The 19,304-nt window shown below is 52.6% G+C and overlaps 1 protein-coding gene across 3 annotated transcripts in view; it reads right to left on the bottom strand.

Moving 5' to 3' along the window:
• DNAJB6 (DnaJ heat shock protein family (Hsp40) member B6) overlaps positions 1 to 19,304 on the bottom strand; it is a 69,118-nt gene that overhangs the window by 17,720 nt on the left and 32,094 nt on the right. For 2 of the 3 annotated variants that reach the window (XM_078436966.2, XM_060633507.3), the window contains exons 6-8: positions 8,489 to 8,620; positions 6,291 to 6,432; positions 5,696 to 5,766 (exon numbers count right to left, since the gene is read on the bottom strand). In XM_078436966.2, the coding sequence (XP_078293092.1) occupies positions 5,696 to 5,766; positions 6,291 to 6,432; positions 8,489 to 8,620 (345 nt within the window). The remainder of the gene's footprint in view (positions 1 to 5,695; positions 5,767 to 6,290; positions 6,433 to 8,488; positions 8,621 to 19,304) is intronic. The other variant, XM_078436974.2, reaches the window with a different exon arrangement.

Raw genomic sequence — 19,304 nt, 5'->3', positions numbered from 1 at the left:
AACTTCCGTCAGAGGGCCCAGCATCGCCACCGAGCTTTCTTCTTCGACAGAAAGAAAAGGCAGCAGCCAAGCACATAATCCTACAAATAAAATATTTAAACCAGGCCTACTGGGGACAAGGAGGGAAGTGCCCACGGTCGATATCAACAATTAGGTTAAGAAAAAATGGAGGCGGGAAGCAGAGAGGAGAAATCTAGCCGGGCTTTCTAGCTATACAAGTAGATACCTTTCTAAGCCAAGAGCACAGTGAGGTGACTGGATTAAAGGCAACATAAAAACTTACTTTCTCACTTGCTTATACACAACAGCCAGTCAGGAAAGGGCATCAGACAGAGGCGGGTACCTGGAGTCGCCGTGCCCTTCATTTCCAAGTGTCAGAACACCCAAGATAGGCTTGAAAGCGAGCTGCCCTTTGAGGCAGCCACTCCCACTGGCACAGTGTGATCCTGGCCTGAGACAAGAGAACAAGAAAGAAAGCAGTCCAGTAACACAGTGACAGCAGCATAGAAGACAGGGACCAGCGGGAGGGGGGATATGGGAGAAAGTCAGACCATTTCACAAACGCACCATGTGAATTAAAGAGAAATATACACGTGGAAGTGAAGAAAATGAGAAAATATTCCGTCGTACAAGATGGGGGGGATTGAACCAAAAGCCAAAAGAGAGACACCTTTCTGGAGAAGAAATCAAGACCGCCCACGGCAAGCGTAACAGACAACTGCAAAGACCACCTTCAACAGAGCAGGCAAAGGCCCAAGAAACCACAACATGACAGGAACCCAGGGAGTCCCGGCACTCCAGGGATGTGTGGCCAAGGTAACACAAAGATGGCCCACCTAACTGACCAAGGAAATGTAAAATTTAAACACCAGGGGTGCCTGGGTGGCTCAGATCAAGGGTCCACTGTCGACCTCGGCTCAGGTCTTCATCTCAGAATCCATGACGGGCTCCGTGCTGGGCATGGGGCCTGCTTTAAAAAAAAAAAAAAAAAAAAAAAACAAACCACCCAGCCAGGATTTTCACAGTTATGCGAGGAATCCGTTGTTGATGGGAAAGCGTTCTCTGTGGGAAGCGATGACCGTCAACTTTCATACGTACATTTCCAACCATTCGACTTCCAGGAACCAAATTTGACAGACCTCCTCCCACAAGAACAGACTGCAGTTTGCAAGAACTCCACACCGTGTGGGAAGAAAATACAGCAACGCCCCCCGCCTCCCCGCCAGGCTGCACGGGACAAGGAGGCCGAGGCTGCCATGGGTGCCGGAGGCGGGCCCACGCCACGCGGGGCGGCCGGGTCCACACACCAGCCACGCCAGAACCCGCTGGGAGCCCCATCTCCGCCCGACAGGCACAGTCCACAACTTTCCTCGGGCCTTCTGAACGGCCCTTGAACACTTCACACCACAGCTCACCGGACTCTGCACAGGCCGGACGAGGGACGGTCAGGGAGACTCTGGGCACACGGAGGCCACGGCTCATTCTGTTCCGGCTCCAGACCGGATGTCATCAGAGCCTTGGCCTCACAGCAGAGCCTTGGCGAGCCCCCAGTCTCAGGTAAGAGGCTGTCTGCTCAGGCCCAGGCTTGATCAGCAACAACGTCCCCAACTTCAGGGGTGGGCGGAGTGGCCAGGCAGCCCCCCGGCCACCTCGAGGCCGGCCAGGGTCAGCTCGGCAAGTGGGCGGCCGGAGAAGGAGAAAACAATTGAACGTCTCTGGTCTGGGAGTCCGACTTTCCTACCTCTTTATTAGCGGAAGCAGAGTGCATGTGACAGGACATTGTGTATTCGCGGTATTTCTGACGGATCCATCCATCAACACTGGGAAATACTGGCGCTTAATACCCTCTGCAAGGGAAATTTGTGTCCAGGTGGTAGGCTGGACAGCATCGGAAGAACTGCTTAGGGAAGAAACACAGCTACGTGACATGGTGCGCACGTTAAGAGATGTACATGTACTGATACTCAATCGTGAACTCTGCTGTGGAAGTGACAAAACTGGAGAAAATGCCTGAGAAACAAGCCTCGCACGGGCTCCGGGCTCCACGACACCGCTGTTGACAGCGTGCCCGTCTGGGGATGGAGGGACGGTGCCACGAGCTGCCCTTGTGCTCAGGCTCCCACTCCCACAGGCAGGTCCGGCTGCCTCCGGAAGAGACTGGAACGTGAGCCCCCGCCCCGCTGCGGTACCAGCTAGGGCGAGCAGTCCTGGAGGGGAGGGGAAGGGCGAGGCGTGGGCCAGAGGCCCACGGCAGGTGGTCAGCAAGTACAGGGGTCTCCCCAAGGCAGGAGAAAGGAGCCACTGCCGTGCTTCCGCAATACCGTCTGCAGCCCCAGGCCCTGGGGCAGGCCCGCTTACTAAGGGCCTGTTCTCTGTGAGTGTCGGGGGCCATGCAAGGAAGGACTTTCAGTACGAGGACGCAGTCTCCCGAGCTGCCAGCACAAGGGGAGGGAGGGCTGGAGAGAGGGACATGACAGCGAGACGCTCCTTCCTGGGACACATCAATCCCGTGTGAGATAAACTGGTTTATTAGACCACGAGACTGACCATTTACTGGTCAGTGATCCAAACAGGAAAGAAATGTCCTCAACCAAGATGCACCCTTAAGCCCTCCCATACCAGGCCTGGTCAGGACTTGGCACGGAGGAGCAGGGCACAGTGACCTCCCAGGGAACAAGGAGAAATGAACAGGGTGGGCTGGCAGCCGCGGGGCTCACTCCTCGAGCACCAGCTCGGGGAGTAGTGCCCCCACCAAGTGGGCCCCCGTTCTCAGGGCACGTGGACTCCAGAATAGATCCTCTGTTTCCTGAATGCTCAGACAGCAGGAAAAGGACCAACGATTGGCTCCCCAATAATCGGCTCACGCAGCCGGGTGGTCGGAGGGCAACGGCCACAAACGCAAGAAGAAAGCGTCTGCTGCCCTGGAGTGAACCGCCAGTGACAGGCCCGTGGCACCTCCCCCTGCGTCTCCCTAACCAGCGACACTGCCCAAGTCCCAGCTAGTTCTGGTCTCTGGAAATCGGCGGTCACTGGGATTTCCCCATTTCTCACTGACAGGAGTGAGAGCCGTCACCACTTTCCCTACCTTGACCTTCTGAGATGTCAAGATCAAACAGCTAATTTAGACAAGAGAAAAGCATCTGGCCTGAACCACGGTCTACGCCTACTTAATGGAGCTCACAGAAGTGCAAGGAGCAGCATTTTCACAGCTGAAAAAGATCGGAAAGTGGCCCAAGTGACCAGATCGGGAAAAGTACCCAAAACCAAAGTGGAAACATTGTGCCGACGTTAAGAACACAGGAGATGGCGACAGAGGAAGAAGTTAAGCCAATGCTTCTCGGAGGACTTGCATCGTTAAACTACCTGATGCACGAGTACCAAGCCCCTCAGAGACACCTTAGATGGTCACAGAATCTCGTATCCGTGTAATTTTTTAAAAGGTCATTGGGTCACAATAGCAAGCGTTCAAACAGCGAGTAGCCTGCAGCTGCTTCGGATTCTGGGTCTCCCTCTCTCTCTGCCCCTCCCCCACCACTCGCGCTCTCGGACTCCTAATAAGAAAAATTGTTTTTAAATACACACGTACGTACATACAAACCGCTCGGCAACAAGGAAGCTCCTCCGGTTAACTGACTCGTAAAACACACACTCTCACCAACAGCACAAGTGCAGAACAAAGGTGATGTTCTCAAATGCCAACTTGAGAGTGGACACTTGACCACTTGACCGGGATGCCCTCCACCAAGAAACCTCAGCAGAAAGACTCTGGCAGTCAGACCCCTTCCACGTGTGCCATTCGAGGAGGAGAAACGGTTCACGGCGGGAAGCGCATTCGGCAGCACCCGCCGCCCTACCGGCTTCAAGAGCGTTAGGACCACAGTTCTATTCTAGCGCAGCGCCTCCCCGAGCGCCACCTCGTGCTGGTCGACCCAGGACCGCCGTCAGCACCCGGTGTCCTCGGGGGACCGCGACCTCCTCTATCAAGAGGTTCACCCCGCCCACCGTCACTGACGACCGTTTAGTTCCAGGTATTCACCACCGTTCCCCAGGACAGAGAAACCGTCTATCCCCACAGCATAAACGCAAGCAGGCTTCCCAGCGTCAGAACTGCAGCTCGTGAAAGCGCATCCGGCAAAGCCCTTTCCGGTGACCTCCCTCCACGCCGCTCTTCTCCAGAGGCACGGAGGCCTCAGGACAACACACGTCGGCATCTTTCACGGTTTTCCCTCGGTTCGACGGTCTTCTCATACTCGCAATGAATTCTGCAGTGCTTTGCTTTTTTAAACGGTCTCTATGAGATTTTCTAAAATATCCCTTGTTCTCAATAAAGACACACTTGATTTTGTAAAGTTCCCGACGCCTCCCAACTGGGCCTGCACAGAGGCCAACGTGTCTGTCAGGGAGTAAGCACCTTCGGTCCTCCTCTCCTTCAGGCAGGACCCGGCTGCTCATCCAAAACAAAGCCGAGTGGGGTCATTCAGATGCAACCCGAGTCTAGTTTGACATTCCTGTGGCTGGAATTCTAGTTCTTAACGGTGACTGTGACACATTTTACACCTTGAGAAACAAAAAAAGGCCTTTATTTTTGCCCGCATCTCTGTCACTGCAAGACTCTGCCGTACATATCACATCTTTAAGTGAGCTCGCGTCAAACGTACCCTAGAAAACTAGAACCTACTAGGAATGAAGAGCTGCGTAGCTGTTTCTTTCTTCTCTGTAAAAACCGTTACCACACGGGAAGTGTCAATACGCTGCTGATCGTTCTAGAAAGTAAACAGGAGACTCTTCGTACACTCTCCAAATATGCCGAGGGAAAGGAACACACGGAACGAAGATCAGCACCCACCTTCACGAACAGAAGGAAACGGTAACGAAGCGGCCCCGCGAGCCCAGGCACAAAATCATACGCAGACACAAGAAGACTGTAGCCCCACTCAGGAAAGAATGCACCAAACACATTCGCATTTATTATTTTTTTTAAGCAAATGACAAAGACCCAGTTACCAGCTTTACTTTTTTAAACCTAAGCTTAACATTACATATTTAAACAATTGTCAAAACTTACTAAGTTGCCAGCATTCATGCACTAGAAAAACATCCTCAATTTATATTAAACGAGAAATGTATTACCATTAATGCATTAATATCTCTCACTACTAAATACTGAAAAAGACTGAAATTATTTTTTTTGTGGAAGATTCATCCTGGCAATGTTAACTTCACAGCAGGCTGACTCTACTTGGCTCACGTTTCAAACACGATGGAAAAGCAGGTCCGTGCTGGTGTTAGTGTACAAAAGGGTCACGGCCACCTTGGATCACGTTTAATAAGAAAGCAAAGTGCATACAGAGATTTACAACAATTTTAAAGACAAAAAAAAAAAGAAAGGCAAAAACAAAAACAAAAAACAAAACGAAACAAAAACCCAATGGTCCTATTATGTGGTCCCAACAATAAACTCAAGAGTCTATGACAAATAGGGCTCCGATGAGCTGTGTATAAATACTTTAGATTAGGTACAGTTATACTGAGAGTCGAGTTCGTGTGAAATCTTCAAAAACAATGTTTCTGTTACTCCTCACCGGCGCCCGATATGGTTCGTTACGGTTGTTACAGTTACGTGTCTGTTACTTTCTGTTACGCGGCGCGAGCGTCGGGTGTTACTTGTTATCCAAGCGCAGCAGCTGCTCCTTACCATTTATCGTTAAGGACTTTAACTGGCCGTTCTCTTCAACTTCTACTCTTTCCTCGCCATTCTCGACAATTCTGAAAGAGAAAACGCGCTCAGAACCTGTTTTTAATGTAAACGCATGTGAACGTATCTGTGTATTTTGAAAACACATCGTGCCCGCTGACATACGTGAAACCGCTCGCGCGGAGGGTTAAAAACACAGCAGCGGAAGGCAACCTACTGACGACAGTCCCTCCCGAAGACAGAAGACACGTTTACGCTGAGGTAAAAGTTGTCTCAGGTACACATGGCCGAACGCTGAACACACGCACAGACGCTAGCCATCAAAATGGCAAATGTCGCCAACAAAACTCACTACGCGTGAAATGTGACGTCATCACACGGGTCAAGTGTGCCTCTAAGTGAGCATCATTTCCGATACGTATTATTCAGCAGAGGTTTAAAAGCAAAAGCTCTGATTTGGACATTAAAAGATCCCAAAGGTGCCAAATTTAACAGACACCCTGTATGTCAAGCTACCGGGGGAGGTGGGCAACAGGAAATGTGGCACCCGTGAAACGTCACACCGACTTCTTTGGAAGAGAGACGAACGCCATACCTCTTTGTAGTGATTTTTCTGCCGTTCACCATTTTTGTAGAAGTGGATATAGATTTGAAGCTGCCCATCCCGCTGCCACCAAACGCCGTGGACGAGAAGGAAGTGAGGCCCCCGTGACCTGCCGAGCCGAAGGAAGTAAATCCTGCCGGAAAACAGCATGTTCAGTACGGGTTTAATGCAGGTCTGAGGAACCCATCGGACGAAGTGAGCACACCTAAGCAGGGCGGCCGCAGAGCCGGGGGGCACACGGTGCTCCTCCAGACCCCGGGGCGTGGGGCAGAGCCCTGCTCCCCTTCTGGAGTCCTACGCTTCCTCCTCTCCCTCTCCTTTACACGGCGCTCTGCGGGCGCACGGGCATCCCCCCCCCCCCCCCCCCCCCGGTCAGAGGCCCCCAGCTGAGCACCACGCAGCGCGCGGGGGACCGGGACGGCGGTGTGCACGGTCGTGCTGCAGGGACGGTGCGGCTTCCCCAGCGGGGGTGCCCCCCCGACCTCCTCACCTTCTTGCGATGCGACCACGGGAGAGGAGACTGAGTTATCAAAAAGCTCAAGTAATTTTAGAAAGAACACTGCACGTAGTTACGTGACAAAGCACGGACCCACACGTTTCGAGGACAACGTCCTCGATCATGGCCGTCACACCGCAGCTGAAAACCCCCGCCTTCCACAAGTCACACTCACGCGAACCCACGTCTCCTACTGAGACTGGTCTGCTGGTCTCTGGGGCTTACCACCTGTCCCACTTGGGAATGTCCCCATTAGACCGAACGCCCACGCTCCCTAAACGCAGCTCTGCACAAGGCTCCTGAGGGAAGGTCTCCGTCCACACGGGCCCCTCACCACACATTAGACACAGTTCCTTAAATGAAGGCCTATTCGATGATATTTTGCACCAGCTTTGTTTGACTCTCCCTTAAACTTGAGCAAATGAACCTTCAGCATACTGCACGCCTGTACCGGCAGGGTCTGCTGGAGAGAGGCTGTCGACAGAAGCCCTCTGCATCCGTGTCCAAGAGAGCCAACGACCTCCCTGTTACCAGCACGGGCCTTGAAGGGAGGAACGTTTTGAGCTGCTTTGCAGGGAGCCTTCATAACAAGCACTGCCAACTCTAACCACGTAGCATTTGGAAGAAACATCAGAGAATCAAACACACAAGCGCCCCTCTGGTAAGAGGGCTATATGACCTTCAAAATACATAAATAAATAAAAGACCCTAATTTTTCAGGTAAACGTGTAATTGTTATCATGCCATGTGCACATTACTCAGATTGATGGGCTGCCTTTATTTGTTGTTAAGATTTCATTTTTCTAAGTAATCTCTACACCCAACACGGGGCTCGAACTCACAACCACGGAGATCAAGAATCTCACGCTCCTCTGACTGAGCCGGCCAGGCGCCCCTGATGCGCTGCCTTAAAATGGCCCCTCGGCCACTGTGTGTGGCAGAGCAATCCCACAACTGCAGCCCCTAAGTGGATCCCCCTGAGCCATGGTCACTTGCAGACTTGGGGGGGGGGGGGGAGGGGCTGTGTTAACACCTCCCCTCCCCCACCTTCTGATCCCATCAACCCGGACTCTTCTACGATCATCCCTATTGTTTTTACAGCTGCCAAGGAGGTTAGACAAAAAAAGGATCAGGCAGTTTGTCTTAGTGGGTTTTTTCAGTTATCTACTCAAATCAAGTAACTCGTTTTAACCAGGAGTTTCCTTAAATGTTGACCTTTAGAGGCGCCTGGGTGGCTCAGCGGGGTAAGTGTCGGACTCTTGATCTCGGCTCAGGTCATGATCTCACAGTTCTTAGGTTCGAGCCCCACATCGGGTTCTGCACTGACAGTGTAGAGCCTGCTTGGGATTCTTTCTCCCTCTCACTCTGCTCTTTCCTCTCTCAAAATAAACAAACATGAAAAAAATTAAATAAATAGACATTGATCTGTAACAATAAGATCAGAAGTGGGTTTTCAGGGGCACCTGGGAGGCTCAGTCAGTTGAGCGACCATCTTCAGCTCAAGTCATGATCTCGTTGAGTTTGAGCCAGCCTGCCTTGGCTCCTCTGTCCTCTCTCTCTGCCCCTCCCCCACTCACACCTGCTCTCTCGAACCTAAATACTAAACAAAAAAAAACACAACGGCATTGACTGAAAGGGTTTATCAGCATTAATGTCTGTTCAGATATCAGAAATTAGATCTAAAACTTAATACCTGTATCCAAGGAAGAAAACCCTCCTCCAAATGACGGAAATCCACTGAAGGCAGAGAAAAACGACCCTGTGCCTTGGTTCCTGCTTCCACGGGGGCCTCTTCGACTCCCAAAAAAGTCCTCAAATGGGTCTTCTAAAAACAAACATAGTCACGTTTTATTTTTCCATGGGAGAGCTGCAATGAGGGGAAACGGTTTAATGCCTTAGAACACATTCTCGCCTCAGGAAGAAAAATCTCCACGAGAAGTTTTAACACAGCTCATCTGCAGAGCAACCAAAGTTCATCTAATAAACCAGCAGTTTTACGGACTCATTTAATTCAACTAAAGCTAGAATCCATTAGGAAATAACTAACTAGACTGCTGACGCAATCCCCGTATGTATAAATACAAAATTCGGGACCACTGATGTGTGCTTCAAACTCCGACAGGGAGAGGTTTTAACAGCCTCTGAGCGAGAGCCGCGAGGCTCTGTCCCCGCTGCCGCCACCTGCAAGGGAAAGACGGTTCCGCACGCAGGGAGCTGCACTCCACACAGCCTGGGCTGCCTTCCCCAACGTAATCCAGAGACAGAAACAAAAATCGATTATTCTCACATTTACATAACACAGAGAGACTGTTATACCAAGTGAGGCAAAACGTAACAGCTCCTGATTCTGGGCCACAGTGTTTAAGAATTCCATTTACTTTTCTGTAAGCCTGACGTCTCAAAAAAATTTAAGAAAGGATTAGTCAAAGTCAAACTTGAATAATGCACTTTACGAGAAAATTACTAATACAATAGAAAACGAACTGCTCTTAAAGATACCAAAATGCTCCTGAAAATAAGAACAGTCCATTTATTTTTGGTTCAGTCAATGAGCACTTACCAAAAACATAGGAATACAAACTTTCCTCTCTCTCTGTCTCTCCCCTGCTTTGCGCTCTCTCTCAAAAGTAAATAAATAAACGTTAAGGAGAAAAAAGAAAAAAATGCATTCCGGAGAAAAAGAAAAGTAACGCATTACAACCCCACAACTACAGAATCCATATGGTGTAGGCGGCGCCTGAGTGGCGTAGTTGGTCCAACTTCGGCTCAGGTCACGATCTCGCGGTTCAAGAGTTCAAGCCCCACATCGGGCTCTGTCTGGGCTGACAGCTCAGAGCCTAGAGCCTGCTTGGGATTCTGTGTCTCCCTCTCTCTCTGCCCCTCCCCCACTCGTTCTCTTTCTCTCCCTCTCCCTCTCTCTGCCCCTCCCACTTGCACGTTGTATCTCTCTCAAAAATAAACATGAAAAATTTTTCAAAAACAAAAAAGAATCAGGATGGCATATTTTTTTTTTTTTTTTTACAACCGGGCAAGAGTGACCAGAGCAGGGAGATTCATACACTGGAAGGGAAAGGACAGTCAATATGACAAGTCGACACACAATGAGCACTGGCCCCAAGCACAGATGGGGATCCACAATCCAACTCAAGTTCACAAACAAACGTGACCCGAGGGACGCAGCACGCCAAGGTCAACTCTGTCCACGGTCTGAAAAGATGGGACGCAGGGCCATGAGTGATCGTGAAGGGCTCGGCACGGCCGGGGCAGCTTGAAGCCAGCTCGGAACAGGGGCAAGGAGACGGCACACGCACAGACTCGGCCTCGAGACCGGAGTTGCTCGGCGCGAATCGGCTGGCCTGCTTTATCTAATGCTGCATGTATTAAGATGGGCCAGAAGGAAACATCTGGAGAAACCGGTTACCGGTGCCTTCCTGAAAGATCTAGAAAGGAGGTGCCAGAGGAAGAAGGAGAGCCCGTGTGCATCCCCGTGCAGAGACACGGTAACAGATCCCAAGTGCTTGTTGTTGGCAGGCCCCCCGGAACTGTCCTGTCAGAACTTCGCTCCCACGCTGCACGGCCAACGCTACCCTCTGCAAAGTTAAGTTTAAGGAAATCCCTTAAAACCTACTCTACAAACGGGGCTGGGCATACAGTCAGCCCATCAGAAGCACAAATGGAAATGAATCACGAACTCTGTCTAAAACTAGTAACGTACTGTGAACTTCTCAGGAGGTTCATCCTATCAAATAAAACCCAAGCGACCGATTTCCGGGTCCCTCCTTCCCTTAACCCCACGACCTACACACCCACGGTGCCAGATCTCCTGTCAGAGGTCCCTGGGGTCAACCCCCACACGGAGAAACAGAAACCTCACGAATGCAATTTCAACTCACGGTGCGGAAATTCTCACTCTCCCCTAAGAAGTAACCGCTAGGAACGGTTTTCACCTGAGCCGCGTGAGGCTCTGACGCCCCCGGACGACGCTCTGAGCAAGTTGGCCTCCCCGACACGCCAAGCCCGCACCTGCCCCGAGCCCCCCGCTGCCTAAAGCCCAGCTCGGCTGCGGCCTCCTGAGGTTCTCCGGGCAGCCAGCTGCGGCGAGGCTCCACCGCCACCGAGGACGTGCGTGGGCTCCGGGCTCGCGCTCTGAGCGAATAGAAGCCCTGAATTAGAAAATCCTATTCCTCAGAAGCTACTTCAAAAGCTGGCTTACAAGTGTGAGCCAGGCCGGCGGCTCTTCAGTTTCCTTTTTCTTGCGTTTTTAGAAACTCTTATCGTGCTCAGCCTAAACGCGTTTCTTTAATTCGGGTCGTCGTTCTAGTCACTGAACTATTAACACGGTTTCAAATATTAAACAACGAAAGTTTCACCCTCAAAACGAAAAGCCTCAGTTACGACTGTCGTGGTGACACCAGAAAACACACGCTTCTGGGTGTTGTCTTAACATCATGCTTACGTTGTTAAAAGCTGCCACTGTGAGGCTGGACAGACCTTTACGAAGACTCCTCACCACTGGCTGTGACCGGTCTGTACGTTTTCAAAAAGTGGTGAAGGAGTCTGTATCGCGACCTTTTGAAATCTTTGGCCCCCAAACTCAACACGCTGTTTTAAAACTGTTCAAACCAGTGACTCCGCTTCGGGGAAATCACTCCCCTCGAGTATGGAAATACCCCACTGCACGAAGAGAACTCAAAGCACCGATGACACGCTGAAAGTTGAAAACAACCAAATTTTCCCCAGGTGGAAGAAGCAAACAGCATTTTAGACGCACATTTAAGTGACCATCAAGTTCAGGCTTCAGGAAAAGGTACAGCAAGTAACAAGTCACAACTTAAACACGTGAAATGTCAACGGTGGGTTTTCAATCGTCTCGGTGGTGAGACCAACGTGGATTGCCTCCCCCTTTTGCCGCACTGATACTTCCCAAATTCATTCCTCCCTTGAGATTAAAAGGGACGAACATTACATTCACATTCCGGAAACATACCGCGACTCGGAAACTTAACACAAGGAAACTTCTGCCCGTGGGCACACGGGCCCCAGCAGCCCCCACGCTGAGGACACGCGGGGGAGGGACGCCGCCCCCGGGCCACGCACACGGGGTCCGAGCAGAACTTGGGAGGCCCGCACCACCCAGCTGCCGGCAGCCGACCGCCGACGGGAAGCCTTACCGGCCCCACGGTGGGCTGGACTCACGTGCTGCCTCCGCTGTCCGGGTTCCCTTCTGCCTTCCCTCCGTCGAGCAAGCGAGAAGGCACCCGACGTGGCGAGTCCCAAAGAGGAAATACATTTTCACCACCGCCATTTATCAAAACACCTCTACCCGAGTGGACCTGGTAGTTCCAAGCCGTGCCGGGGCCGGCGGACTCCCGGAGCCCAGCTCCGAACGCACGCCGACTGTCGGGACCTCCTTACCGTGTCCCGGAGGCCCGAGCCCGCATCTTCTTACACGAGCCAACATCCCCCCCCTTCCTGGCCTCTCTTACGCACCCTCGCCAGGCTGGGGAAGACGCCCGCTCCCGTTCCCGTGTTTGAGGATCCCATCGCCCTGGCCGGGGGCGGCTCGTCTTCAGGGACGCTCGGGAGAGCCAGGATGCCGTCGGGCAGAGTCACGACCGTGCTGCGATCTCTATTTGGAGATTAGGGGCCGTGACTTACTAAGACGAGCACAGGCATCGAGGGGACGGAGGGCGGGGGCGGGCTTGTGGGGTTAACTTGACATGTGGCGTGAAGGGGCCACAGGGGGCTCAGGAGTTCGGTCGAGCGGTATTCCGGCTGCGTCTCTATGGGTGCTTCTGGATTAAGACTAACGTTTAGATCGGTAGACTGAGCAAAGGTACTGGCCTCCCCCGTGTGTAGGGGTCTCAATCCGTCTGTGGAAGGGCTTGAGGGAACCAAGAGCCCCCCTCCCCCAGGCAGGAGAATCCCCCGGCCGGAGGGGGGTTCAACCGAACGCTGGCTCTTGCAGCCTGCCGGCCTCTGGATTCTGGCTCAGACGGCAGCCGTGCAAACCCTGAACTCGCCAGTCTCCGTAATCAAGTGAGCCAACTCCTTACGCTACAAGTCCGTCCCTCAGAGACGGACCAACAGTCAGAAACAAATACATCAACAGAGACCCGACCGGCTCTCACGCGGGTTTTCAGACAATGCAACTTGTACTTCTGATCATTCTACAGCTACCTTCAGGCAGGTGAGACCTAAATACCACGTGAGGCGGGTGCAGGTCCGAGGTGTGACCTACCCCCGCCACGCCAGGACTCTAGGCGCCGGGGGCCCCGGATGTGCATCAAACACCCCTTCTCAACCTCACAAGACCTCACCAGTGCCTCAGAAATACAAAACCAAATCCACGAAGAGGTCAGCGGTATTAGCAAGATACCGGTCAACGACAAAGTCACGAGGTCAAACTTAGGACAAGAAGTACACTTAAGTGAACTTAAGCTTTGTGGAAAAATTTAGCACCACATACATATAAGCAAACGTTCACACGCATGAACACATAACAAACGTTTACACACATGCACACGTGAACACATAACAAATGTCTGTGTGCTGGTGTACAGAAAAAGGTTTACACGCACACATACAACACGTGACAAATGCAAGCACGCACACAGGAACCCGTAGCCAGTGCTGACACGCACGCACACAGGAACGCTTACGTGTGTTCGTTCTTAAACACATGACGCCTGCTTCCACGTGTAAGCGCAGGAAAAATACCTGTGCGCATGCACAAACACATAAACACTGAGGAAATGTTCACACGCATGGATATGGAGAAAAAGCCTTAAGGAAACAAGTGTGACAGAGATTTAAGGCCATCCACTTTTCTTAAGTTTTACCAAGATTCAGTATCTGATAGATAACCACAAAACCTATCTGGAGAGACAAATCAAATAAATCCTTTAACGCCACGAACACCAGCACAGGAACAAACAACTAAGAACACCATGATTAACACCGTTTTTTTTTTGTTTGTTTTTTTTAATTTTATTTTTGAGACAGAGAGAGACAGAGCATGAACAGAGGAGGGTCAGAGAGAGAGGGAGACCACAGAATCCAAAACAGGCTCCAGGCTCCGAGCTGTGAGCACAGAGCCCGACGTGGGGCCCGAACCCACGAACCGCATGATCGTGACCTGAGCCGAAGCCGGACGCTTAACGGACTGAGCCACCAGGGCGCCCCCACGCCGCTCTTGCCCCGCCATCCTGAAGCGAGTGCTTCCAGCAGCACAAAACCCAAGCAAGAAGAGGCCTGCTCTACTAACGACTTAAGGTACCAGCCGCTCCTTTCCACGGGGCCTCACACTATGGATTCCCCAGGCACACAGAAAAACGGGGGGGGGGAGCAAAACAAAACCTAAAAAAGATAATGGGCATTTCAAACAAGGAAAACCATCTACTCGGGGCGCCTGGGTGGCACAGCTGGTCAAGCATCCGACTCTTGATCTCAGCTCAGGTCACGATCTCAGTCTGAGTTCGAGCCCTTCATCGGGCTCTGCGCTCATGGCGTGGAGCCTGCTGGGGATTCCGACTCTCCTTCTCTCTGCCCCTCCCCTGCATGTGCAAGCTCACGCATGCTCTCCCCCCCCCCCACCTCAAAATAAAGAGATGACCTTAAATTTTTTTCTTTTTTAAAGAAAATCTATCTGCTCTAGAGGCGCCTGGGTGGCTCAGTCAGTTAAGCATCTGGCGCTTAATTTTGACTCAGGTCATGATCACACAATTCATGGGGTTCAAGCCCCAAGTCGGGCTCTGGGTTCACAGCACAGAGCCTGCTTGGGATTCTGTCTCCTTCTCTCTCTACCCCTCCCCTGCTTGCTCCCCCTGAAAAATAAACAAAATTTAAAAAAGAAAACAAAAACATCTACTCTAAACTATAGTTGCATCCTAAGTCCAAGTGAGCCAGAAAGGGACTTGTAAGAGGTCACCCAGCCAATCCCAACAACACGAGCTAAAATTAAAACACTCCTTTACTACAACTCAAAAACCTGTAAACGTCGTTTTTTACAGATTCTGAAGTACAAAGCAACACATTTCTAAGGAATCTGAAACCAAGTGAAATGGGGACAAACGGACACCCAAGCCACGACGCCGCGCTGCACGGGGCCCTCGGGAGAACGGGTGCGGGGCGCCTCCCCGCTGCTTGCTCAGCACCCGGAGGGGCGGCCTGGCACTGAACAGGTGGCACGTATTCACCGGACGCATGGACGCCATACTTTTCAACTTTCCACGTAATTATTCTGTTACAGAATAGAATTTCTAGTTACATCCCAGGTGTGGCTGGAGCACTGTATTTTCTAAGAGTTGCGAGGATCTATCCAAGTCAGGGATCCAAACTACACATCCTGGACCGAAATCCTCTCGTTTTAGACCCCAATACAGAGGCTTGGTGCTCCGTGAGAATATGGACTCCTTGCTTTAGAAGGAAGGGACGAGAAGGACAGCAGCATGTCTGGTCCTGCAGGTGTCCTTTCTGTCCCCCTCCTACAGGAATGACGCTCTTCTGCTGTCTTACTCCCTCCGACGGCCATGCCCGTCCCACCTCCCTACACGCGTGAGGAAGCGGACGACGGACCTCTGCCCTCTGCCCGGACCTGCGGCCCCAGAGCGTCTTTCTCCAGCTTGCCAGGAGGAAGTGGTTCCCTTGACCACAGAACCCAACATTCCACACGGAACACACGATACGCAAAACCTCCAAGGACTCTGGAAACTGACCCGAGCGAGGCCCAGAAACTAAATCAAAAGCTTAAGAACCAACTCGAGTGCAGGCGCTGGCTTCCCTTGGAAAATGACGCCGCACACAGAGGACCTGGCTGACCACGCGATTCAAACCCGGCGTGCAGAATCTCATTACAGGCCTCCACGCCCGCTGTGGGGTGGCCGGCGCCGCTGTGCTCCTGACCCAGGAAACAGGTCCCAGAATGACCTTTTCCAGAAGCCATTTCCTCCTCCCTCCTAGGGGGCATGGGTGAGGGAGGGGAGGGAGTCAGAGCATCAGCCGTCTTGAAACCACTAAGTGCGCACCAAAGAAAGGAGACGCCGAGGACGGCTAGCCCGGCGCCCACCCCCTCACTTGCCGGCAGAGTTTTACATCGGTCAACTACTTCCGAATGCCAGCTCCACAGCCCAAGAGCGAGAGTTGTCCGCTGCGCACAGAACGACAGCCGACAGCTCGCGTTCCATTCTCCAGGAAAACCTGCCCAAAGCACTCTCCCTCCCCACCAAGAGATGCGAGGAGGGGCCAAGGGGCAGCAACACTCCTGGATCCCCTCGCTCACGCAGGACCATGGGCTGGTTGGGGTTTGGAAAAGGCCTCTCGGTATCGCTGAAAACCGGTCTAACACGCGACGCACTTACGTGGATTTTTAAGTCTCGTTCCCTGTATTCCTTCCCCGTCATGCGTGCCCAGGGACGCCAAGTGTGAAATCCCATCCCACGTGAACACGGAAGCACCGGCTCCTCTCCGGCCTGTGCACCTGAGTTCTGCTCTCTCCTAGCACGTCTCACTGCAGACTTCCCCTTCTTTCCCCTTCCAAGATTTCCTGCTTCTGCACCCACAGACAACTCTTCTTTAGGGAAGATTATGCCACAGGTTGGACTGTGGCCCCCCAAACGATGTGGGATCCCTAAGCCCCAGGCCCCGTGAGCGAGCGAGACCTTATTCACAAACAGGGTCTCTGCCGATGAGGCACTTAGGATGAGCTCATCAAGGTCGGTCCAGATCCAGTGTCGCTAGTGTCCCCATGAGGGGAAATCTGGACGGAAACACACCCACAGAGGGGGCGGGATGTGAAGACACAGGGGAAGACACCTACGTGCGAGGACCATCTGAGGCCACCAGAAGCCGCGAGGAGGCCTGGAAGGTGGGCTCCCTCCCAGGACCGGCCTCAACTTCGGCCTCCGGGACCCAGGGCGTCAGTTCCTGTCTTCACCCCCCAGGCCTATGGAGTCACTCTGGCCCTCCCAGGGCCCAGTGGGCCGGAATGCTGGCTTCCGACTCTGAGAGACAGGATGCCTGGGAGAGCCACGCTACGGCTCCCGGGGCCCCACCTCGTCTGGTTTCCCTCACTACTCCCGGGGGCCGCCGCTCCCCGACCGAGGACCAGCTCAGGCACCAGTAATGCGGACACATTTTATTGCAGACACACGTCCTGTGAGCCCAGCCCCGCGAGCGAGCGCGGCCCCCGCTCACTGCTGCACAGGCAGTGCCTCCGGCTCTGGCCCTTCGTCCTCGCTCAGCAGCTCCTCACTCTCCTCGCTGAGCTCCTCCACGTCCCACGGACTCGCCTCATCCTCACTGGAGGCGGACTCGAGCTCCTCGCTCGGGAGCTCGCCCCAGCCCCAGCTACGGCCCTCACTGGGCTCGTCGTCGCTACAGACGTCAAGCTCCTCGCTACAGATCACATCCGACACCTCGCTGTCCTCTTCACTCGGGGCGTCTTCCGCCGAGTCCTCAAACCCGGGCTCCAGCTCCTCGCTCGCCACCTCCTCGAGCCCTGGGGAGCAAGACGAGGGCTCACGATGCTCAGTCCGGACCCGGTCCGGGACCGTCGGCTGTCGCCCTCCCCGAGGCAAGTGAGTCCGCTCCCCTCCGCGACGCCCTCGCCCTCCCCGGGGCGAGCCCACCCCTCCCCTCCACGAGCCCACACCCCCCGAGCCGACGGGCTGTCTCCTCCTTCCACCGCTACACCCGTTTTTTCTTTCACGAGGCTTAAGAGATCGGCGCCATCGTGAAGGAAAAGGCCCTCTGGAAGTGGTTTTAGGTGGCTTTGGCTTTCCAACGTAAGAAAACGAGCCCGTAAAATGTCGAGTGATACCCGGACGTTTCCTCCAAACCCACTCGGGCCAGGGCTCTGAGGACTAAACGACACCAACAGCGTTTACCTGTCCGCCTCAGAATGCCGAGTAGTGGTGTTCTGCAATAATAGACAACCACCAGCTCCCCCTCACTCAAATTCAGGCCATCCCTTCCAATTTACATTCGGACAGAGCTCAGCACTCGGGGAAGGATGTGAACACATTCAGCTGCCCGCGAAGGTACGGCTGGTCGGGGTGAGGGCGCTCCTGTGGGGGGCGGCTGCTGTCACGGGGACTTCATCAGCCAGGCCCAGGCCCAGGCCCCAGCCCTCTGCCATAACGTGACGACCGTCACTGGCCGGTCCGTCGGCACAGGACTGCTTGCAGTCTGTCCGATACCCTTCACACCTCACACTTTTCCATGGGTCTCTGGTTCTTTGAGCTCTTGTCCCCTTTCATTTAGGGAGCCTGTCAGACATGGAATTTGATGCACTGATACCCGCGTGAGACACACACGTCTGATTCTGAGCTACTCTTCTCAGAAGGCAGAACAGGAGAGGAAAAAGAACCGGGTGAAAAATCAGGACTAAAAAATCACGTGCTACGACCAACGGACGTCACGACAGCCCCGGGTAAGTGGGATGGGGCCGCCGCTTAACATCAACTGAACCACTGCTACGGCAGAAACCCCCAGCCCTGCATTCGGATCTAGGCTACACGTACCGCCAGCAGGCTGTACCGTTACTTCGTACATGTAGTAGCCGTGGAGAAGTTTCTGTTCCTGTGTGCAAATCCTTAGCGCCTGAAAATGGAAGTCACCTAGAACACCTATGAGAACAGATTGAAGAAGCATCACTGACACGCGAATCGTGGAAAATGTACAGGAAATGCCTACCATTAAATTTGAACGTCTTGGTGTCTAAAACAGAGGGCCCAAGAGTCTAGAATCACAGTAAGACTAGTTATCTCTTAAACAGGACTGAGTCCAAAAGAAGAAATTCCCACCAAAATGTGCTTTGTGTCCACAATCTCAGTGAAAATACACATGCACATAAAACTTTCTATACATACACGTATCTCACAATTTAGAAGGTGTGAACATCGGGTATAAACAACTTACAGCCGGTGGGAAGGCAAGCTGGTGCAGCCACTCTGGAAAACAGTAGGGAGGTTCCTCAAAAAACTAAAAATAGAACTTCCCTACGACCCAGCAATGGCACTACTAGACGTTTATCCACGGGATACAGGTGGTGTTTCGAAGGGACACATGCACCCCCATGTTCATAGCAGCACTATTGACAACAGCCAAAGGATGGAAAGAGCCCAAATGTCCATCGACGGATGAATAGGTAAAGATGTGGTTTATACATACAATGAAATATTACTTGGCAACGAGAAAGAATGAAACCTTGCCAACTGCAATAACATGGATGGAACTGGAGGATATTATACTGAGCGAAATTAGTCAGAGAAAGACAAACATCATATGACTTCACTCATATGAGGACTTTAAGACACAGAACAGATGAACATAAGGGAAGCAAAAATAATATAAAACCAGGAAGAGGACAATACATAAGAGACTCTTAAATATGGAGAACAAACAGGGTTGCTGGAGGGGTTGTGGGAGGGGGATGGACTAAACGGGCAAGGGGCATTAAGGAATCTACTCCTGAAATCACTGTTGCACTATGTGCTAATTTGGACGGA

Source organism: Panthera onca, chromosome A2 (assembly GCF_046562875.1).
Source record: "Panthera onca isolate mPanOnc1 chromosome A2, mPanOnc1 haplotype 2, whole genome shotgun sequence".
NCBI classification, from domain to species: domain Eukaryota; kingdom Metazoa; phylum Chordata; class Mammalia; order Carnivora; family Felidae; genus Panthera; species Panthera onca.
The sequence above is the reverse complement of the archived record's forward strand: the minus strand, read 5'-3'. Positions and strand labels throughout refer to the sequence as shown.